Here is a 23,547-nt window from a genome sequence, read left to right as displayed (position 1 = left end):
GATACTGGACTGGTTGGCCATTTCCTTCTCCAGCTCATTTTTACAGATGAGGAAACTGAGGCAGAGTCATTCAGCCGGTAAGTGTCTGAGGCTGCAGTTGAACTCCAATCTTTCCAACTCCAGGCCTGGTGTTCTAACTACTGCATGATCTCACTGCCCAGATCATTTCCACAGCTGCTCTACCAGAATGGCTAGCAGAACCAACACGCCTGAGCTCCACCACGCCTCTAGATGAAGGAATCTGGGAGTCCAGCTGGGCCTGACCAAATACAGACTAAATTGTCCTGGCACTTGGGGTCAAATTTTGTTGTTGGGTGTTTTTTTTGCTTTTTGGTGAGGTGATAGGGGTTAAGTGACTTGCCCAGGGTCACACAACTAGTAAGTGTCAAATGTCTGATATCAGATTTGAACTCAGGTTCTCCTGACTCCAAGGCCAGAGCTCTAAGTCCACTGCGCCACCTAGCTGCCCCAGGGGTCAATCTTAAAGAACCAGGGTGGGAGGATTCCAGAAGAATGGAAAGGAGGAAAACAAAAAACACCCAGGAGTCAGGAGGACTTGAGTTCAAATCCAGCCTCAGACACTTACTAGCTGTGTGACCCTAGGCAAGTCACTTAACTTGATTGCCTCAAAAAACAAACAACAAAAAAACCAAAAAACAGAAAGCAGCACACAGTACAGCCTTATTACCAAAACCATGATTCCGTTCATCCCAGAATAATACATATTTCTTTATATAATGTGAAGTCCTTAAGGTCAGGGATTATCTTTTTCTCTAAGTCTTCATGTCCTCAGTACCTAGAGCAAGGTCTTAATCATAGCTGATACTTAATGTTTGATAAACTTAAAAAAAAAAGACAATTGAGAAGGCATCAGTAAGGACCCATCAATATACCAGTTTTCTCATCTCAATGAAATCTTGATGAGAATGGTCAATAACCCAATCCATATATTAAGGACATCCTTTCAAGAAAAGATTTTATTGTTACCTTTTGTTTCTATGATACTCTTTCCCCTTAAAATTCCCCACTGAGACCTTGCTATCAAATCTTTCCTTGAAACAAAGAAAAACATTTAAGCAAAGATAACTTACAGAGTAATGGCATCTGACAGTGTGTGTAACAAATCCCACACCTGCAATTCCCCCACCCTCAGCCCCTTTCATCTCTACTGAAAGGAAAAAGGGGTTTCATATTCAGGATATCCTTGGGGGGGAAAAGGAGGGAAAAAATAGAGTTTTCAGAAGCTTTTCCATTGCTGACCACATCATCACAGTCACACAACCTGAAGAAATAGAGAGAATATGAGATTCTGCTATATTTATTGTCTGATGATTTCAAATGACCATTTGCTTCAGTAGAACAGACTGTAACCTTCCATGGTGTCTTATAAGATCTTTCTCACAAATACATTACAGGATTTCTTGATAAAAGCAGTTACAGGGACAACTTTGTTCAATGAATCACTTACTATCAATCATAAATCAGGGAGATATGTTGTCATTGATAGCTGTCACATACCAGGTTCACGTGGACAAAGGGTTACCTGTAGAGAATGAGATTCTATTGACGCTCCTCTTTCTAAGGACATAACACTGTTTTCACCAAGTGCTAGAGCCTCCTCCAAGAGACAAATGGCCACTAAAAAAAGATCAGCCTAGCAACCCAAACAGGAAAAAAAAAAAGTGGGTGAAAAATGCATGTTGTCCAGATTATGACATGCAAGCTGGTTGGGCAGTCTACAGAGGTAAGCCCATCAGTGCATTTGTCTTGGACAGACACTACAGATGGACAAAGAACAAGAGCCAAAAACTGAACAGAAGGACAGTGGGTAGGAACATATTTAGCAGTTTGTACAGTAGGAGGCTTTCAAGTTACTGTCTGCCGTCCAAGTCCTGATTCTCCCAGTAATGTTCAGTGACTATAATTCACAAAAAGAATTGGAAAGAATTGACTGTGTGTGGCGTGCACTGAAAGTCACCTCAGGAAATAGAACTCTTTTTTGCTCAGTCACCTTTCAGTCGTGTTCAGCTCTGGGAATTATTTTAGAATCAACTCGTTTGTGCAGTCAGATCATCTGCCACTTAAAGAAAGCAGAGGTCAAGGCCAACACCAACTTAGAAGAAATGGTAAAGCTGAGAGGACACACCAAATTCAATCCTAACAGCTCCAACCTGACCTTGTGTTTGCTCTGTTGGTTCAGTCCTGTCAGACTCTCTGTGACCCCATTTGCGGTTTTCTCGGCAAAGACACTGGAGTGGTTTGCCATTTCCTTCTCTAGTTCATTTTACTGATGAAGAAACTGAGGCAAACAGAGTTAAGTGACTTGCCCAGGAATCCTAGGCTGTTTGCTATTCAGAAACAAAACTTAGGCCTACTTCAGAACTCTCCTCACCTAATTATCAACTAGACCAGTGGAGTCAAATTCAAGTACAAACAGATCACGTAAGTTGATCCCCTCCCCCAAAAAGAAACCCTACAAATTAACTTATTTTTTTGTTTTAATGTATTTTTATTTACTTTGTTAAATATTTCCCAGTTCCATTTTATTCTGGCTCACAAAGCAATCAGGAATTGTTGCTGGCTGTGAGTCTGACCCCTCAGCACTTGACTCTTCTAAGATTCCCTTACATTTATTCTATATGTATATCTTGTATGTACATAGCTGTTTCCATGTTGTCTCCCCACTAGAATGTGAACTCCAGAGGGCAAGTACCATACTGACTTCCTGTGTACCCATTCCTCAGGGCACACAGCAAGTGCTTCATAAATACTTACCTGGCTGCCTGTTTCCCCCCCAACACCATGGCTCTCTGTGTATAACTGGCCTGTGGCTCTGCAACATCAATTCTCAGCTCTCTCCAAAAAATACTTCTCAAAATTCTGTCCCAGAATTCAAGGCCCAGGTCTCCCATGACTGGGGTGAAGTAACTAGAGGAAGTTACTGGGCCTTTCCATTTCCTTCTGCCTAATAAGCCTGGCAATCTCTCCATCCTACCTTCTTTCTGAGATTTGCTGTGAAAGGGGGAAAGGATGGTTAGGAGTGATGTGCTGGTCAACCTTAGACAATGAAAGAGGCACCTTGGCATCTTAGGGATGGTAGGAATCAATGCAACGAAACCCCCCTCCTCCATCTGACAGCTAAAGGAGGCCCAGAAGCAGAGGCAGCCTGCCCATGACACAGTCCCAGAGCCCAGAGTAACAGGTCAGGAACCAGACCCCAAGGCTTTTGACTTCCCTTGCCAATGCTATTCACACTTTGCCCAATGGAAAACTGTAGAAAAACATTTCTTTTGCTTTCAAATGTTTGTTCTCTCCAGATCAGATCTGTGAATTAATTACTGTTATGGAGCTCCCAGAGAGAAGTTTTCTCTACCAATATCAATATAGGCACTTTCTCTACAACTGAATCTCAGAAAGTTGTCTGGAGCATTGAGAGGTTAAGTGATCTTGCCCTTAGCAGGATGTATCCTCTCAGCTCTATACATACATACATACATACACACACACACACACACACACACATATACACACACACACATACATATATATACTTATACACACACACATACATATATATGTATATATAGTGGTAGAGGCCAGTGCTATCCACTATACCGCACTGCCTCTCCTTTCTCAGGCCAATTAGATAACTTGTCTATGACACACCCACTCTATCAATAGGTCCTTTCAATAAAACAACTGGCCAAGTCAAACTCCACTCCACTTCGCCCCTCCAAATTCAACTAAAAGGACATCATGGGAATCAAGGGGTGTGTATGTACAGTGTCCTCAGCCATTATCTAATATGGAACACACACATACACACACACACACACACACACACACACACACACAGATGCACACAGCTCAAAGGAAAGAGACTCTAAGAAAAAACTAAGGGGAACACCTCTAAACCAGAAATGCAAAAAACAGCATAAACCTTCCCCCAGCCCCCCATCCTTTCTTTTTGAATGTTTGGTTTTTGTTAGATGGGTGTTTTTAAAAAAACGCCCCAAGGAAACCACTTTTCAAAGTTTCAGATCAGCCTGGGGCTGAGCAGGGAGTCAAAACTGTTTCTATTTGATAACACTTAGCTTAGGGTCACTTTCTATCCACCCTTTTAGCCCTCTCCCTTGCTACAGACAAGGCTGGCCTCCCAACCTGGGGAAGTCCTGCTGTGGCCCCCTTTCTGAATACAGCGCAATTTTGAGCTTTTGAGGTCAAAGACAAACTTCAGAGGGCACCGAAGAACCCTCAGCGGCAACCTCCAAAATTCCTTTCTTCTTAATCTTCAGGATCAGTTTAGACCATGACGGATCTGTCTATACTAAATGAGGGTAATCAGACAAAAAATGCACACGTTTTGCTCGAGACAACAGCACTTTATAATTATCAACTACTTTCCTCATCTCTATTCTGGGAGAAAATAGTTGTGAATTGCCCAAGGATGACCAGCTGCTAAATGACAGAGGAAAGACCTGGAACCCAGGTCTTCAGACTAGATCAGAATTCTTGGGTCTTTCCTTTATACTCCACCTAAGCTCTCAGGTGTGTGAATCATCTTTCTAGTAAACTGAGATGACAGACAAAATCTGCTTCAGGTTCTTGATAGAATAACCACTGAGTCTCAACTACTTATAAAACCCGCCATCAAATCCACCTGCTCCCATAGAGACCCTCTGACACCATCCTTGCTTCTTATAGTGACCACCCCACCCCCACCATCATCTCCATTACCTGGTCTTCCTCAAACCTCTGTCACGAATTTCTTTCCCCCTTTTTCTACTGTTATTGACCCTCCTCTTCCCCTTGCCAATCAGGGATATCACCACCCCTGCCTACCACCACCCCCATGTCATCTTCCCTACTCACCTCTCCTATCTCACTCTCATTACTTCTTCCCTCAAATAACAGGAATCACCTCTTCCAAACACAACTACCTTTACGTTCTATCACTACTAATTACATCTCTTTTCCACCCCCTTCCTTCACCATTACCACCTCCTCGTTCATCACCAACCCTCTCCAACCCAAAAAACTTCTCATCACCTTCTCCTCTCTGACATCACTCCTTCCCCATCCTCCCTGGCATCTCCTCCCTGCCATCACAACTCCTTTCCCATCCTGCTTCTCCCAGCCATCACTTCCTCCCCCTTCCATCATTTCTTCTATCACTTCCGCCTCCCAGTTACCAAATCCCACGGAAACGTCCCCCACCCCCCATCTTCGAAGGCAATGTGTGTGGCATAGTGGAAAAAGCACTTGAACCTTGGGTCACTGATTTTGTGACCTTTGTGTAGGACGAGTCCCCTCTGCTCCCCTCCTTGGGCCTCAGTTTCCTGTTCAGTAAAAGAAGGGGGCTGCCCAGATGGCGCTGAGGTCCCTTCGAACTTGTGTGACCCTCGGGCACTTGTGTCCTCCCCTCCAAGGGCATCGGCTTCCCGCTCCGTAAAACTAGGGGGCTCCCAGCGGTCCGATCGGCCCCTAGGTCACTGCCCCCGCCCCGACTTCATCAGTGCCCCACCCTCGCCCCATCTACCGCACAGAGGTGCGCGCAGGACCACACCCAGGTGGGAGGCCAGGCTGGATCCGCTCACCAGACCGGCCGGGGGTCACTCGCCCCCGGGCCGCCCACCTCGCCCCCAGTGCCCTTTCCCTCTCTCCGTCTAAGACCTGCTCGGAGGGAGCTCCGCGCACCCACCCTGCCGCCAGAGTGAGCGCGTCCGGCCGTCAGCCGGGGCCGGCTCCGCGCCCGCCGCCCCGCCGCCCCGCCTCCCGTCCCCGCCCGGCCCGCCCGGCCCGCGGCCCCCCCGCCGCCGCCCGAGCAGCCACCGCCTCCCGCCCCGCCGCCGCCGCCCCGCGGCCCCCAGCCCCACCGCTCCGAGGCCCCGGGCCCCTGTCCGCTCACCACTATCGCCGACACCACAGCCGAGCCGCCCGAGGCCTCCGAAATGGCCCGGGGCGGCGGCCAGAACTGGACCTCCGGGGAGGCGGAGGGACGGACCGAACCCCCCCGAGCCCGAGTGAGTGGTGCGGTGTGCCGCGGGAAGGGGTGCCCAGGCGAGGGATCCCCAAGGGGGAAGGGATCTTCAGGGGGAACAGGGGTCCCTAAGGGGAAGGGGTGCCCAGGGGAGAGATCCCCAAGTGGGGAAGGGGTGTCCAGGGGGAACGAGGGTTCCATTGGGGGAAGGGGAGCCCCAAGGGGAAGGGGATCTTCGGGGGAACAGGGGTCCCTACGGAGAAGGAGTGCCCAGGTGAGGAGGTCACCGAGGAAGGGGAAGCCCTTAGCGGGAGGGGTAGCCCGCGGGGCAGGGGGGAGGGAAGCGCCCGGGGCGGGGGGAATCCTCCTCCCCCCAACCTTGGCCAAAGCTCCTCCGTCCGCGCAGCCCTCGGGAGCCTCCGCGAACGTTCTAGGGCCACTGTGGCGTCACCAGTGCGCGGAGGAACCTTCCGCCGGCGACCCATAAAAGCGGCCGCGGAGGTGCCCGGGGGTCGTCTGTGCAACTGACACAGGACAGGGGCGGGTGGGAGGCGACCGCGACAGCTGGGGGCGTCCTCGGGCGGGGAGCCGCGGCCGCTGCCGGGAGCTCCGGGAGCTGCGGCTGCGGGCCGGGGCCGGCGCCGGAGCTAGCCGGGTAGCTGGGGCTGCGGCTGGGCGGCCGGACCGACTTGGGGTCCGAGGGCGGCAGCAGTCCGCGCCCCTTGGGCAGCCGCCGCCGCCGCCTTCTCAGCCAGTCCGTCCGGTCGTCCGGCCCGTCTCTCCCCGGCTCCTCGGGGCTCCTTCGCCCGCCTGACCCACCGTCCCCTCCCGCAGAGCAAAGATGGTGAAGGAGACCAAGTATTATGACATCCTGGGGGTGAAGCCCAGCGCCGCCCACGAGGAGATCAAGAAGGCTTATCGGAAGCTGGCCCTCAAGTACCACCCGGACAAGAACCCAGACGAAGGCGAGAAGGTGAGGCGGGGGGGGGGTGAGGTGCGGTACCCCCCCCCCGGGGTCCTGCCCCAGGCCGGGCGGAGGAGGATGAGGGAGAGGGATGGAGAGGACGCGGCCGGCCGCCGGCGTCCCGCGCCCCCCGGCCCTGGGCGTTGAAAGTTGACGGGGGAAGAATCTTTAATCATTGAGACCCCAGGAAACGGGAGCCCGGCTGGAGCTGTGGGCACAGGGCGCAGGAGAGGAAGAAGGGGGAAGGAACTTTATCAAAAGCGGGCAGGGTTTAATCGTGGTCTGTGGGCACCTTCAGCGCGGCTGGGCCGGGACAGCCGGTAACTGTCAGCCCTAGCAAGCATTTCTCAGGGTGCAGAATTACCCGCAGGACCAACGATCTTTTTTTTTTTTCCTCCATGGGAGAACAGTAGCCGCGGTGGCTCTGTCAGGGTCAAAGCTGTCACCTTGGGAAAATCAGGGGGATGAGTGGAGGAGGACCGGCACGGATGGTCATCAAAAAATAAAAAAAAAACCAAAACACAACTTTTCACAAATGTTTATATACAGAGCTTTAAACGGACACAGAGTAGTCTAAGAAAAGCTCAAAAGTGAACATAGGATAGTTATAACAGTAACCTCATTTATACAAAACCGTAATGTTTTTTACAGAGGACAAATTCACTTAGTTTCTCTATGGTCACAAATGAGGTACATGTCAGTATCCAACTCTCCCCCATTAATTAAGCTGAGAAAATTTTGCCAGGTGTAAAAATGAGAACTAGAAACCGTAGAGCCAGATGTTAGCCTGTAATATCAAGGTGGATGCTGAGACTAGTGAGTCTCCAGGACTCAGTGACTCAGTGACACGTATATAGTAGGGCTAAAGCCAGAATTGAGTGTTCTCACTAAGCAGCACCGTGGTGAGCTTGGGGTGAGAAGGGTGGGCCACTCCACTGGGGTCAAAAGCTTCCTTCCGGTCTCTGGGTTGGGCTGATAAGGAGCCCCCTTCATTTCCAACCTGGGTGATCCAGAGACCCAGTCTCAAATAAACAAGCAAACAAGAGGAACGCTTTCTGTACAAGTGCTGGATTTCATACTTTTGATGGTTACTGTCCCCTGACCTAAAACAAAAAGATGACTGTCACACACTACATTCTGGAGAAAGGCACCATGGTCCTTCTCCTTCCCCGGATCAGATAAAGTGTGTCCTTTATGCTTTGTCATTTTCAAGTAAGCTCTGTGGGCTTCCTGCTCCTTTGGTCTGAAGCTGGCTCCAGGGGGCACTTGAAGCCGGCTAGCTCGCCACAGTTAACCATAGGCTTCTGTTTAGTACCTATGGCAACAACCAAGCTATCAAAATCCCTGTCTGCCTTACTCATTTCAGAGTGGGAGCTGCTTCAGAGCATTTGCCTGGGCACTGATGGAATATTTATATTTAGCTACGTGTACTTTATGTGAACAGTGGCCATCGTCACAAGTTTAAAATACTTGCTGTTAGGCCATTTGTCTCTTGCCCACTTATGTTCATTCTCATCTATATTTAGGGGACGACTAATTTTCTGTTGTCTTACGTAGGTCATTTTAACGTCTCATGTGCTGCTTGCTAGTCAGCTCTAAAGATGCAGTCGGCATCATGGATGATCTTATTTCTTGTTCTTGGAAAATGTGATTCAAGATTCTTAAAGGCTTTATAAACAAACTGAGTTGTAATTTTCCAAAATGGTCATCTTAGATTGCTTTTTCAAAGCACATGATTTTTGGTCCTTATCAATCCCCAGATCAAAAACCTCACAGCCAAACAAGATAAAATATAGAATCCTTAACCTCTCTGGCATTTAAATCATCCAGCCTCCTTTCCCATTATTCCCCTTCAAATATTCAGCTGGTCCATTCTAGCTTGGCAGAGTTTTGGCTAGAATTCTAGCTGGTCTCAGTTCTGCCACTTCCTAGTGCCCATTTGCTCCCTGCAGTCCCCTCACACTCTACAAATTCACCTTCAGCCATAAGCCCCTTTTTCTTGAAGAAATCTTTCCCATTTAGCTCTGCCATTCACTCCTTCCTCCCCCTCCCTTCCCCGGCAGAATGTATTCCTTCTCTTTAACCTTAGGCATTCACTAAGTTAATTCTCTTTTACTGTGAAGGATGTCATTGAGGTCCACCTCTTTTGAATTATACCTATCCCTGCTGGTGGAAAGCAAGTTCCTTCTTGAGGGCAGTGCCAACCATTGCTTTATGGGATTCTAGGTAGGGTTGGCTAAGGAAATATTTGTGCAGGTTGTTTTATGTATTAACATTTTCGATGTTTATATATAATTCTTTGGCTGTACTAGAATATTTTCATAATTGAGTGTTGAAGTAAGTGTCAGTATAGAGGCTTAGAGACCCATTTTAGTTAGCTTTAAGATACTGCACACACCCCACCCTACCCCAAACCTACCCGTGGCCTAATTTATCCAAGGTTGTCTTCTTGAGTTGGTTTTAAATATGGGTCTGAAGGGGGGGGGGGCACGGGGAGAGTTAGGGACTAGCTTGTCCTTTCCAGCTTGTCCTTATCTAAGACTAAGGAAGAGAATCACAGCTTGAGTTGGAAGGGATTTGCTAGCCAAACCTTATTTTTTACAGATCGGATGAAGTGAACTTGCCTAAACTAAGATCATGACACAGTTAGTAAATAAAGTAAGAGCTGGAATTGGAACTCAAGTCCTCAGACTCCAAATCCAATATCCCTTTTCTAAGTCTATGGGAAAAGCTCTCAAGTGGAAAGCACCAAATGGCACCCGCTGCTGTATCTTAGTGGAGGAAACAGGCAAGAACATTACACCATGTTAGAGAAGAAATCCTAGTCCAGACCCCTCATGTCACAAAAGAAGGGAAAAGTGAGTAGTGGACTGGCACACTTAATGAGTATAAGAGGCAAAAAAAAAGGAGATGGGGGTTTTCACAAGGGAGAATAACAAGGCCCATAACTTGGATGGCCTCTGCGGAGGATGGTTTCTCTGACAAACTCCAACCCCAGAGTTCTTGTGGGAGGAAATGGTGAGGCGACACTTGAAAGTCCTGACGCAGCTACCAAATCTGGTTTCTTCTGTCAGGGCTCCTAATCCGCTGTTTTGTTCTTATTCATGACACACAGTGAAGAGAGTAAGCCCTCTTTCCCTCCCTCCCCCAGTGCAAGGAAGGCTTGCGGCTCCTCATTCCATCTTGTTGTGGGTTGTTGCTAAGTATCAGCATTACTTGGAAGCTGGGCTTCGTGGTCAAGCTGTTTGTATACAGACTCCACCAGCTTAGGGCCAGCAGTGTAACTGGGGGAGATCAGAATATATAGTATCAGTGAGGCAGCAAGTCAGCTTGGGCCACTTTTAATTTTTATAAGCTAAAACGACCCATTAGTGGGCAGGGCTCAGTTATTTGTAGATGGAAGTACCGACCAAACTTTGGAGGTACTGATGACGCTGGGGCCAGTTCCATTGTCTTCGTCTCTTTGGCCATAGTATTCAGACTGAATGTCTAGTGCTAGAAGAAGCCACAGACAAGCTATTTAGTGTTTAATTTAACATACTTTAAAACTATGTGCAAAAAGTTCAGTGTCATGTACAAATCCTCTTTTCTGTTCGTTATATGTTTAATGGGTTCATGCTTGTTTTTAAAGTTCATAATAAACACAAAAATTTAAAAGTTTGAACTTCTCTATACTTTTTATCTTTAAATGACAAATTACCAGTGGTTTGAAGGGCAAACTTATCGAAGCACTTAACTTCACTTACTACAGTGAAAAAAAGGGCTATTTAAAGCTACTAAAACTATCTGAGCCTGAATCAGCCTTATCCTCGTGGGTAGTCAGTTAATGTTTTTCATTGTGATTTTTATGGTGGACTTAGCCATTGTGAGTTTGAGACTCACCAGTTTCTGAGGGCAGCTTGACCTGAGTTTCAGTTCCAAAGTCCTAATTCTCTTTGTGTTATTTAAGGTGCTACGTGTTTCCCTGTCTGCAAAAGGGGGCTGATAATAGCTACTTCCTCAAAGAAATAACGTACAAATAAATGCACAGAAACATTTCAGCTCTATCACAATATGCATTATAAATGTAGGCTTCAAGATTTAACAAGGGTTCCTTGAGCCTCACAGAAAGCATGTGAAGTCATAATTCAAGTCATAATTCAACATAAACCTGCACATGTTACATACATAGGAAAAACAGGACAGTCATGGAGGTGAACTGTCTTGGCCACATGAGCCACCAGAGAGTGAGGAGGAAAAGGGAAACAGGATGCCCCCACATGGTACCTGGAACATGAGCCCCCAAGAATCAAATCCTGATTCTGACATTGGCTGGCAACACTGGGCCCCTCTGAGGAAGCCTGCTTCTCCCCTCATCTGTAAAAGTTGGTACAAAGTAGTCCTGTCAATCACCAAGGGAAGCCCTTTGGTGTAACCCTCACAGTCACCAAGCTGCCATTATTGGAACAGTACACAGGAAAGATAACTGCTCTGACTCAGGTGATAGCTCTGCCTGTTAAAGCTGTTCTGCTCAAGTCTCTGGCTTCGTTGTTGTTTTTGTTTTCAAGTTTAAACTCATCTCCCAGGCTTATGAAGTACTTTCAGATGTAAAGAAAAGGGAAATTTATGACCAGGGCGGGGAGCAGGCTATTAAAGAAGGAGGCACAGCGAGCGGAAACTTCTCCTCACCCATGGACATCTTTGACATGTTCTTTGGCGGTGGAGGCCGGATGACTAGAGAGAGAAGAGGTAAATGGGGGGGGGGGGATCCTTTTAAAGGTTAAAAGTCTTAAATGTACCAGAACCATACACACAAGGGCCCTCTCCTATGCCACTCTTAAGTTCATAATAAACAAGAGAATTAAAAAGACTGAACTTTTATATACTTCTATATAGTAGTCTAACCCTAATTATCTTCTGGATTATGTGAATATAGGTAATACTGAGTACTAGAAATAATTTGTCTTGTAAGTTCATTGTTACTAGGTATTCTTTAGTTTACTAATATAAAGGTAAAATATTCCTTATAGAACAGGGGTTCTGGGAGTACAGGAATAGATTGGGGGGGGTGAATTTGGATAGGAAAAAAACTTTTATTTTCACTAATAAGTGAGATTTAACATTTCCTTCAGTTACGAATGTAGGCAACAAACATTATTCTGAGAAAAGAAGTTCAAAGGTTTTCACCAGCCTGCCAAAGTGTCAGAGTGCCATGACATTCCCCCAAAGAGGTTACAAACCTCTGTTACAAAGAATTGCTTAGAAACCAAATAGTCTTCTTCCCCTCCCCCTCCACAAGACAAGTGTGGGGGGTTTTTTAAATGCCTTGCCCATATACCAACAAAATCAGTTGCTTAGCACAGCACCTGGCATCTAACTGTTGCTTAAATAAATGCTCTTTGATTGAATCAGCTTCCCTGGTTGCTGGGCTCTGCCTGCCTTGTGTTCAAAGTAGAAAATAAAGCTTCATTGATCCTTTATTGGGTAATGAGGTGTTCCACAAGGTGAACATTCCAGTTAACTGAAGCTTCTCCCGCCCTCTCACTTCTACCTATTGTCTAATTGAATTGAGGTATTTTATGAACTTGGGTTATTATATGGTGGGGTAACTCAGCAGTGTGCCTTCAGCAGCAATAGAGGTATGTTGTTAGGGGTACGAATGGCCCCAGACTTATGCTTTTCAGAGTAATTTGTTTCTGAATTTTTCTTTGGTATTTCTCAGTTACCTTGCCCTCCCCCCCCCTTACCCCACTCCCCTTTATCTCTCTTCTACCCTTTAATTAATCTGTTTATAATCTGATGTACAGCTAGGAAAAACAAACGACCAATTTATTAGAATTGTTTGTAAATTAAAAATAAATAGGGCCCTTTGAAAAAGGGGGAGGCTTAATCTTTTTTTACTGCTTAGAAACCCTTTTAACTTGCTTTTTCTCAATGTAGCCAAAATATCTGATCTTCAGTAAGTTAGGCACTTATGAATGTACTTATTTTTACTGATTTACTAACCCACGTTAGAAGGACCTAGATTATCAGTTCCAAAAAGACAAAGAATACTAAAAATTAAAATGCACCATTTTAATGAGAATTATATTAATACATTCCATCCCAAATAATGGTTAGGGTACACTTCCTTTAACCTATTATATTTCTTTGCTTCCTACAAAACTATCAAGCTTTTAAAAATTTATAATAATAGGTCCATTAAGACTTAGCTTATATATTTATTTCGCTGCTTTAAAAAAAATCTTTTTTAGTGATTTAGGAAGTCTGTTTTTGTTTTTTGGTTGGAAGTCTGGTTTTTACCTTCCTGAAATAAGCTTCAACTAAGTGTTTATCAGGAATCAGTGGGCTTATTATTTAAACAGTCTCTTTGTTTATATTGCTTTACTTTATATTGAGTACAGGGTGACCTTTCTGCCTCACTCAGATTTGCTCTAAGAAAACTAACTTGGGAAGTAAATTTTTAGCTAAAACTAAGATGCAGGACTCTCAGATTAAGAGGTAACTTGTAAGTGATGAGAACAGCCTAATTCACTGAAATATAGAGATGGAAAAACTCTCTGAGCTTATTCCCCTGCTGGCCAAAGAGAAACACTAGATAAGACAGAAGCACTGTCCTGTTTTAGGGTGGCTCGTATTAAGCCTGAACCGATGAGGTTTCCTAATGCATTTGTCCTTACATTGCTGTACTTTTTCTTGGAAGGCAAGAATGTCGTGCATCAGTTGTCTGTATCGCTTGAAGACATATATAATGGAGTAACAAGGAAACTAGCACTCCAGAAAAATGTAATTTGTGAAAAATGTGAAGGTAATGAATTTGGAGGGGGAGGGGGGCAGGAGGAATACTTCCCAGACTTTAGAGTGAAATGTACATATCTTGTAAACTAATAAAGTAAAATATAACACACACTCTCAACTGCCCCAGAATTCTTCATTATTACATACACAGTTTGCTTTCTGACAAAGTATAAATTTACTGCCTGCCAGAGAAAACTGAAATTTTATGCCATTTCAAAGTCTATGAATTTATTAATACACATTAAAAAAAAAAAAGGCAACAAAACCGTTTTGTAACTGGTGCATTGAGTGCTGAGCTTGGAGTCAGGAAGACTCATCTTCCAGAGTTCAAATCTGGCCTCAGACTTGCTAGCTATGTGACTCTGGGCAAATCATTTAATCCTGTCTGCCTCAGTTTCCTCACCTGTAAAATGAGCTGGAGAAGGAAATGGCAAGCCACTCCACTGTTTCTGTCAAGAAAACCCAGAAAAGGGTCATGAAGAGATGGACGGCACTGAAAAATGACTGAACAACAAAAAAGTACTCCTTTTAAGGTGGTCTTCAGGAAACTTCAGACCAAAACAAAATTATTTCATTCAATGTTTCTTTAACTTAAGTCTTCTATTTCATTCTGTACATAATGTTTTCAAAGGAACAGTCAAAGTATAAACGTGTGGCCACAATCATAGCTTTCGGACTCTTTTGCTCTGATTAACTCTGAGGAGATCATAAATATCATTTTTGTTTTGCTTCCCTAGGAATTGGTGGGAAAAAGGGATCCGTTGAAAAATGCCCCATCTGCAAAGGGAGAGGAATGCAAATTCACATCCAGCAGATTGGGCCAGGAATGGTCCAGCAGATTCAAACAGTATGTCTTGAATGTAAAGGCCAAGGTGAACGAATTAACCCCAAGGACCGGTGTGAGAATTGTAATGGCTGTAAAGTTGTAAGAGAGAAAAAAATTATAGAAGTTCACATAGAAAAAGGTGAGGCCCCAGGGTTAACATCAGCCTCCCACCCCTACCCCTGATCTTCTTTTCCCAGAGAACATCCAGTTATCCAAGTAAGCTCTCATCCTTGTATAAGGTTCTGTCCTAATCCAGTTAAACACAATAGATGGAGAAATAAAATCTGTCATAGATTTTGTCATGTTTTCCTTAATGCTTCTTGCCTCTAACTCTATTATAGACACAAGGATTTCTTTGTGGATAACTGCAGTCTTTCTTTTCTGGGTTTTTCTCTTCTCCCCCTTTTTTGATACTGTGACCTGCCATCTTTCAAAAGCTTAGCCCAGGGGTAGGGAACCTGTGGCCTTCTAGGTCCTTAAGTGCGGCCTTTTGACTGAAGCCAAATTTTATCATAATATTCCCTTCCTGCTCCATCCAGTTGTCCCAACATAGGAATCAGGCTCAATGCCATTCTTGATGCCTACCAGACAACATCACAGCCTTCTTTCAAATTTAACTCCTCTTAAAAAAAACTGCCCAATCAATATATGAATACCTTCTATAAACAGCAAACAATTCCCCATCTAACTACTGAAGAAAGTACAAAACTCAGTGTCAGGGTAGCTAGGTGGCACAATGGATAGAGCACTGGCCCTGGAGTCAGGAGGACCTGAGTTCGAATCTGGCCTCAGACACATGATACACACTAGCTGTGTGACCCTGGGCAAAGTCACTTAACCCCAGTTGCCTTGCAAAAACAATAACAAAAGCATTATCAAAAAGTCCAGTGCTAATTTTAAGTCTTTTAAATTTCAAGTTACATTATTGCTGTGTCTGCATATCAGCATTACTTTGCTAGGGTTTAGTAGTGCAAGCTACACCTACATATATCACAGAATGAGAATTATGAGTGACCTCTACACACAAGTCCAAATGGCATATAGAAACATTAGTCCAATTCCAAACTGCTACTGACTTGGCAGCATGACCATGACTTATAACATTTGACTTCTCCTTTCCTATCTTCCCATCTGTAAAAAGGTGGTGATAATCCCAGCCCCCTGCTACAGAGGTCGTGTTAAAGAGATGCCTGTGAAGGCCTTGGAGGCAGGTGGTGGCTCCGTGGATAGAGCTCAGAGCCTGCAGTCAGCAAGACCCGAGTTCAAATCTAGCCTTAGACACTTAGTAGCTGTGTGACCCTGAGCAAGTCGTTTACCTTCTGTCTGCCTCAGTTTCCTCAACTGTAAAATGGGGATAATAATATCACCTACCTCTCTCAAGGGTTGTTGTGAAGATGAAATGAGATATTTGTAAAGTGCTCAACACAGTGCCCAGCACATAACAGTAGGTGCTATACAAATGCTTATCTCCTCCCACCCCCCTTGAAAAAAAGGCTTACAAAAAAGGACTGTATTTAAGAGAATGGTCAATCAACAAGGGATGATGTTTCCTAGGTATGAAAGATGGACAAAAGATTATGTTTCATGGAGAAGGAGATCAGGAGCCTGAGCTGGAGCCTGGTGATGTCATCATCGTGCTTGACCAGAAGGATCATGGTGTCTTTCAGAGAAGAGGCCATGACTTGATCATGAAAATGAAAATTCAGCTCACTGAAGCTTTGTGTGGCTTCAAAAAGACGATAAAAACACTGGATAATCGAACTCTTGTTATAACTTCTAAGGCAGGTGAGCTTTGGGGCAGGTCTGTTATATATCATTCTGTATGTTCGCCTGTGAAAGTTCGGTGGGATTTCTCTGCTCCTGTCACTCACCACGAGTCATCTTCAGTCAAGCTCAGTGAATTCACTTTGCCTCCAGTTCTCCTACTGCCTCCCCATTCCCCCTTTTCTGTCCTTTATTATAAGAAGACAACACTATTGACATTAGGCCATGTGTTTATTTTTTCCAATAGCAATGGTCCAGACTACTCCAGCCAAACTCAAAATTTTACAAAAAAGAGTGTTGAAAACTATCTTTACATGTAACTGGGGGAAAATACTATGAAGGAGAAAAACAAAAAGATTAATACATCTACACACTCTCCTCTGGGCCCTGGTGGTAAAGTAAAAACAGACATCTCAGTCTGTCACACACACACACACACACACACACACACACACACACACACACACACACACACACACACACACACACACGGAATTTTTCTAGAGAGATATTTGACCAATGATTGCCCAGTTTTAGTTTATCCTGCAGTGGCTTCTGAAAGAACAGCAGCAGTTGTAGTAGTTTTTTCCAAACACTGTGGAGGAGCCTGATGAAGTCGACCCCTCAGATGTAAATGGGTTACAGGGCTTAGAGTCCAGATGTGAAGTCTGTGAAGGGTTCGAACGAAAGGTTCACGAGAGCCGTTTTTTAACAGGTTTTCTCCATGTCGTTGGCCTGGTCACAATGACTTCTCCCTCAGTTGATGAGTTTGCACCACTCCGATTAGTCTTTATAGGTTTAAGGAGCGAGGGTTGAAGAAACAGAAATAAGAGTGAAATGGCCAATGGGTTGGTTGGTCAAAGCCCAGACTGAGTGATGACGCCCTGTGGCCCAAAGCTGAGAGTAAAGAGGAGCGGGGTCATGAATTAACACTTCAGAACTGACTGGCCCCTCCAGGGATCATCTCTTCTATGTCTCTCTAGTCTCTCATCTCTTCTCTGGTGTTCACTCATCTGTTCCACCCACCCACCATACCTCTTTCTTCTTTTCTACCAGTCATGCTTGAATGATATGAAATATATATTTCTAAATATTTTCTCCCCTTACAAACAATACAAGAAGCATGTGTGATCCTAGGTTTCCACACAGTGGGGTGGGGTGGAGTGCAGTGTAGGTGCAGGGGAGGGTTTGAGCCACTCCTTAAAGAAGCACGTGTGCCATGCGGTACCTGCTACTGTGGGGACCTGTTTCAGGGGCACAGTTGCCACCTCCAAAAGAGAGGGGAGCAGGGAACCCAGGATGTATCCAAGAGGCCCACACACTTACAGGCCCGGCAGCAGTGTGAGAACTTAGCAAGACCATTGTTGCTGGCTTCTCAGACTGAAGGGAGAGAGATGGAAAAGCAGGAAGATGTCTAGGCTTTAGCCCATGAAGGCAGAGAAAACTCTGCTTAGCAGAACGCCCTCATCTTTCTCTTCTTCTGTTCTCCTTTTCCTCTCCCATCCCTTTCTTACATTTCTCCAGTCCCACACGTGTCTCTCCTTTTCTTCTACAGTAATATTTATGCTGAGATGTACCCATCTAGAAAGGTCAGCTTCCCAGACTGACACCTGAATTCAGTAGCCATGGTGGCTGGTGTCCATTGTTAACACTGTTCCTAACCCCTCAGGTCTCCATATTTCCATCTGCGTCACTTTATTTTAGACATACTTCTGACAAGACCAGTTGTCTAGTTCTTAAGTTGAGAACCAATCAGAACAGAGGGAAGAGAGGCACGTTGCTAGAAGCAATCACAGTACCAGCAGCAAGAAGTTAACAGCTGCCACCAAAAAGAGATGGAAAAGCTAAACAGATAAAAGAACTCAAACCCCACAATAATCCTAGTGTTAGCCTACACCAGGCCTGCATAACATATGGCCCACCAAAGGATTTTGGGCAGCCTGCAAAATATGTGGAGGACATGAAACAGGCCTGCACAACACACAGCCCACGAAAAATACATTTTTCATGGGCTGCCTGGTCTATGCATAGCTGAATATGCCTTAATGAAGCTTAAGAGTATTACTTTATTATAGTATAGAAGCAAGTGACAAAGGGTTGTTTATTGTTACTTAAAGTAGAAAAGTTTAAAGTAGAATAAAAATGACCATTTAAAAGATTTCTGTCAGAAATGTTGAAAATTAGGTTTTAATATTTGAAGAAATAAGCTGTTACAGTTTGAAAATCCACTTGCCTGGAAATCTTGTGTTCCCTGAGGACAGCATACAACTTTGCTCCTTTCACCAACATTTATGCTCATGCTCAGTTCTCTTGTTCATTATTATAGTAAAAAACAATACATGTCAAGGGGCCCAAATGTACACAAGTCATCCAATTATATTAAAAGAGGACCCAGGCTTGTCACAGAAAAATGACAACTTGGGAGGGACTTCAGGGTTGAGAAGCAAAACTGGGCAAGGACAAAAATTCATCTTATCCTCTTACGTTTCTGTATTCTTACTTGAGCAGCAAGAATACCTGGTTCTGTTTCTAGAATAGTTTTCTATAGTTTATTATCATTCCAGCACAAGTCTCTAAGTGAGGAATCATTTCCTGGCAGCATACCATAGGAATTCTAATAGCAACAGTCCAGGCAGTATTTCTGTGCTCCTTCCCTGTCCTACATGATGTGTAGCTCTAGTCTATAGGAAACCATGTTGTCTCTGCGATAACTCTTAGTTTTGTTTCTTAATTTGTGCAGGCATTAGTTTCTTGATGGACTTGGGTTTCTTTTTAAAGTACAATTTTTGATATAAAATAGTTTTGTAAGTAAATTCCAAAAGAGCATGTCTGAGATTGTAAAGATTGGAAAAATTATGTGCACAAGGAAATGATTGGGGGGCTCCCCCCATGGTGCTCCCCGCCCCCCCCAGCAGACAGACCTGATTTGACAATGTTTATTTATGTGGAAGAAATAGCTGTAGGTTTAAGTGGCCTTTAAGCTTGAGCCAACTGTGCCCTTAATGCTTTGTTTTGCTTTGTGCAATTGGAGTTAAGTGACTTGTCCAGGGTCACACAGCTAGTAAGTGTCAAGTGTTTGGTCTGAGGCCATATTTGAACTCAGGTCCTCCTGACTTCAGGGCCAGTGCTCTCTATCCACTGCGCCACCTAGCTGCCTCCCTTAATGCTTTAAAAGAAAAGAAAACAAAACCTTTTTAGTGCAGTGACTGCTGGATAGAAAGAGGCAGAGGCAACATTTGGTCTTCAGGCCAGAGTTAGCGGCCCCTGCTCCAGAGGGCAGAACCAGTGTAAGTTAAGTGTAAACCAGTGGCCTGACTACTGTGCTTCTTTATTACAGCCTTTTAAAAAAGTACATTAGCTTTAACACACCCACACCCCGCCCCCCTCCCCCAAAAACAAACTAGTAATCAGCTCAAGCTTGAGATCAGCTAGAACTTCTAGCTTTTCTTCCATGTAAATACTGTCAAGTCAGGTCTCTGCTGGCCTGCACTTGTGGATTATTTTTAAAAATCTTATTTTGCTCAAACTAAGAGTGCTCTGGACCTTGGCAAGCCTGTAGTTGTGATATATAGTTACAGACAGGGCAGATTTCAGCTCTAGGAGGAGGAACTTCCTATTACTTAGGAGCTAGTAGACCCTCGTGACCAACACCAGGCGTCCCCTTGATGTTGGGGGTGTCGTCAAAGACTCTCCCACCCTGAATGAGGTAGAAAACATCCTAGTCCCCAGCAGGGGCTCCAACTCTGACACGGTGTCAGACTGCTAGGAGATGAGACTTTGTATCACATCTGCAGGAATTCAGACTGACTGTTATCCATCTACATGAGGTGTTACTGCTGGCGTGTGTGACAGTAATATTTGCCCCACAATCATCCTTGCTTGTCAGACAAGGAGATTGATCCTCTCCTTTCCTTCATTACTTTGTTGGTAGCCCCACCCCACCCCACCCCGTTTTTTTCCCTCATATGCTCGTGATAATGGTTAGTGACCACTGTTATCTTCAGGCTGAATTCAGTGGCATAATATTGTATCCTCCAACTTCTTCCCCAGTGTACATGATGAAATATGTGGTTAAATGTTGGAAGCCAGATGGCAAAGGGAAAAATGCTCCCAAAAGCATCTTTGAGGTGTGTGGCTATAAGGAAAGGGTTTGGCAATCTGCTCTGATATTGCCAGGTGCTCATGAACTGTACATACATACGACACTGAGCGTCACTCTCCCAGCTGCCTCTGTGCCCAGCCCTTCTCGGATGACAGACGCTGTTCTCGACCTCACCGCCCCCTTCACAGGCAACATAGCCTGTGTTAGCCACAAGTTCATAAAGTTTGTCTTTGAATGCTGGCGAAAGAGGTGGGGGGAGCAGAAATTCTTGTGTCTAAATTTCCCATTGGACACTTTACAGATTGCATAAACTCAATAATACTTTTCCAAGGCTTTGCCACCCCACCCCCTCCCCCCACCCCCAGCTTAACATCACACTGACACTTTATTATGTAGGTTGCATTCAAATGTACCATGGAACTAGAGACTATTCATTCTTAGGGCCTAATAAAACCAACCTCTCTTATGGACAGGTGAAGTGATAAAGCACGGTGACTTGAAATGTGTACATAATGAAGGCATGCCCATCTACAAATCACCGCTAGAGAAAGGCTCCCTCATCATACAGTTCTTGGTAAGTTTGTTTCCTCTTACTACATGAAAGATGTCTTCCAATGACACCTTTTCTCTTCCATTTATGTGTGCTTTTCCCCTCAACATAGGTTATCTTTCCTGAAAAACACTGGCTTCCTCAAGATAAACTGCCTCAGTTAGAAGCTTTACTGCCGCCACGACAAAAAATAAGAGTCACAGATGACATGGATCAAGTAGAACTCAAGGAATTTAACCCCAACGAACAAAACTGGCGCCACAGCGCAGAAGCGTACGAAGAGGATGATGAGGGTCCCAGGGCAGGAGTGCAGTGCCAGACAGCGTGACGTGGCGTGGTGTGCACAGACTAGCAAACTGATGAATGTAAAGTTGGCACAATGAAAATGGCATCGCTTTAATGGCCTTGTGTCTGGACTGTCGTGTGTGTGTGTGTGTGTGTGTGTGTTGTGTGTGTGTGTGTGTGTGTGTGTGTGTGTGTGTGAGAGTGCGTGAGCTCAGCACAAGGAATTGCTGAGTGTCCCCTTTCTTGGTTGTATCTTAAGTTATAGCTTAATTTATATTTAAATGTTTCTAAGTGTAAATCACATCTAGTCTGCATATGGAATCTTTTCATTTACACTTCTAGGTTGTAGCTTCGGGAAGCCCCTGATTGAAAGTTGTAGTTCTCAGGTATCAGAGCTGGAGCCCTAGGGCAGTCAGGCAGCTGTGGGCGCCCACGCCCACCCCAGCCTGCGCCCACAGCAGCGAGTGATACCATCATCTCTGGGCTCTCCCCCACTGCTGCTAAGATGCCGCTCTGGGGAAGGAAGAGAGCACCCAGGCCCGAGAGGCACCCGCCTCGCCACCCTGAGATGGGAAGGGCAGCCCGCAGCACCCGGCCCACTCTCCACAGGGGGCTAAGGTCACTCTCCTCACCTGGAGGAGTTGCCAGGCAGTTTTGGATTGGATTCTTATATTACTACTAACCCTTCCGAAACATTTGTTGGTATGAGGAAAAACCCAACCAAACCGCCTGTCTGGAGGTGATACTGAAAATACAGCTTGGCTGCAGCCCCGCTGCCTGCTGGTCGCCCACGTGACATTGCTTTTTCCCGGCTGGCCCCCTGTATAACACCAGCCAAGCCAAAGAGCTTCACTGTAGAGAATCCTTCTCTACATTCCCAGCCACAAACATGGCCCTCGGGTGCTGGGGTGTCTACAGTAAAATAGGAGCAAGTCAAGCTATTTCCATGTCTGAGCAGCTTCAGGAACAATCTGTAAATTCTGTCAGTCGTACCATGTTCAATACGCTGATGTTTGCCACTTCTTTACTAGCTGCCCCATAAAACTTAACTTTTTAAAAAAAAGTGATGACTGAGGAACTTTGCCTTCATACTCGCACGAGCATTTCTTTCTGTTCTACTCTGCTGTGCTCCTGCACGGTGGATACCAGGCTGGTGGTCCCGCCGTGTCTTCGGAGGACTTCTGTTCTCTGACAGCTCTGTCGCTGGCCATTAATGGGTCTCTCCGCTTTACGACCAACCCATCACGTCTCTCTAACCTTGACCTGCCCATCAAATTCCACTGCATTTGTAAGTCGGCCAGCCTGAAGAGCTTTGTTCTAGTGGACAAGCACACACACAACTGAGGTGTGGCTGTTGACAGTAAAATGGGAAATGGCATCAGCTAAGTTCTTCCAAACCTGTAGTAAATGTAAAAATGCCAAACCCAAGATACTGCTATTGAAACAGACCTGATCTAGCTACGATGCTCTTAGCTACAGTGGGTAACGGCCATTGTTTGAGTTCTGACCTATGTGTGAGGCAATGTAGACACGCAGGCAGGTCCAGCGACTAGGTAATAACTGCTGGGCTAAGACCTAGAGCTAAGCCTCATTTTACAATGTTCATGGTTCCTTTCCCAGTGACCAAAAGTGCTCAAAGCATATGAGGGACTTTGCGCTTAGAGGAAAAAACAATGCCTGGCCAGTAACATTCTGGCACAGGACAGAGCAATTGGGTGAACTTCTTTCTCCCTGTGCACAAATGGAGTTTTCCATTTAAACTGAATCAAGGCTCCTGCTCCCCCACCCTCGCCACTTTGTGTTTTCTTAACAAAAATGATTAGTACTTATCAATGTTAGTTCTATCACAATTTTATTTTTCTATATTCTTCTGTTGGTTTAAGTAGACTGTCTAGATGGGGACCACAGAGGGGCATTACTTTAAATAATTTTTTCACCTGTATTTTAAAGTCATTCTGAAAATAAAATTGCGCTGGTATTTGAAAGATACGTGACTTTTATTCTTTTTGAAAGCATGATGTTCCAAGACAGGAAACTCACTGCCAGTTTCAAAGCTTGAGGCCTGCCAGCCCAGTGAACAGACCCCATGGAATCATTGCAAAAGATGTCAGAGACACAAGACTTGGCTGTATCACTTTTCCTAACTGTGTAACTGACAAATACGAAGAAAAAATTTATTATTTCAGGTAGTATAGCTATTTCATCCTAATTAAAGGCATGAATGTATTAGACTGTGGCTTCTAGGATACAGATACTAGCTGTCAAAAAACTACATCAGGTAATGCAATTATCGTGATGA

At 45.1% G+C, this 23,547-nt stretch overlaps 2 protein-coding genes across 7 annotated transcripts in view; one reads left to right on the top strand and one right to left on the bottom strand.

The window, feature by feature from the left end:
• The first annotated feature begins 5,836 nt into the window (after nt 1–5,836).
• On the top strand, nt 5,837–23,235 carry DNAJA4 (DnaJ heat shock protein family (Hsp40) member A4). Of its 2 annotated transcripts, XM_020975962.2 has the most exons (9): nt 5,837–6,027; nt 6,632–6,635; nt 6,815–6,953; nt 11,492–11,672; nt 13,627–13,731; nt 14,459–14,686; nt 16,102–16,332; nt 20,887–20,987; nt 21,076–23,235. In XM_020975962.2, the coding sequence occupies exons 1-9, from the start codon at nt 5,952–5,954 to the stop codon at nt 21,289–21,291; spliced, it is 1,281 nt and encodes a 426-aa protein (XP_020831621.1). In that variant the 5' UTR covers nt 5,837–5,951; the 3' UTR covers nt 21,292–23,235. The 2 variants fall into 2 exon arrangements, with proteins under 2 accessions (XP_020831621.1, XP_020831620.1); XM_020975961.2 differs by lacking the exon at nt 6,632–6,635 and having other exon boundaries at nt 5,945–6,023.
• The window catches only part of SKIC8 (SKI8 subunit of superkiller complex), a 40,948-nt gene continuing 24,867 nt past the window's right edge, over nt 7,467–23,547 (bottom strand). Inside the window, exons 13-14 of one of the 5 annotated variants that reach the window (XR_002322270.2) lie at nt 14,125–14,170; nt 7,467–10,439 (exon numbers count right to left, since the gene is read on the bottom strand). The gene's annotated coding sequence lies outside the window, so the exon portion shown is untranslated. Of the gene's footprint in view, nt 10,440–12,977; nt 14,171–14,536; nt 14,637–16,523; nt 17,100–23,547 lie in introns of those variants that run through there. The other 4 variants (XM_020975964.2, XM_078150768.1, XM_020975965.2 and 1 more) reach the window with 4 other exon arrangements.

Source organism: Phascolarctos cinereus, unplaced genomic scaffold, assembly GCF_003287225.1.
Source record: "Phascolarctos cinereus isolate Bilbo 61053 unplaced genomic scaffold, phaCin_HiC Scaffold_3;HRSCAF=262, whole genome shotgun sequence".
In the NCBI taxonomy this organism is placed as follows: Eukaryota; Metazoa; Chordata; class Mammalia; order Diprotodontia; family Phascolarctidae; genus Phascolarctos; species Phascolarctos cinereus.
Note: the sequence above shows the minus strand (reverse complement) of the source record. Positions and strands in the feature narration are given on the sequence as shown.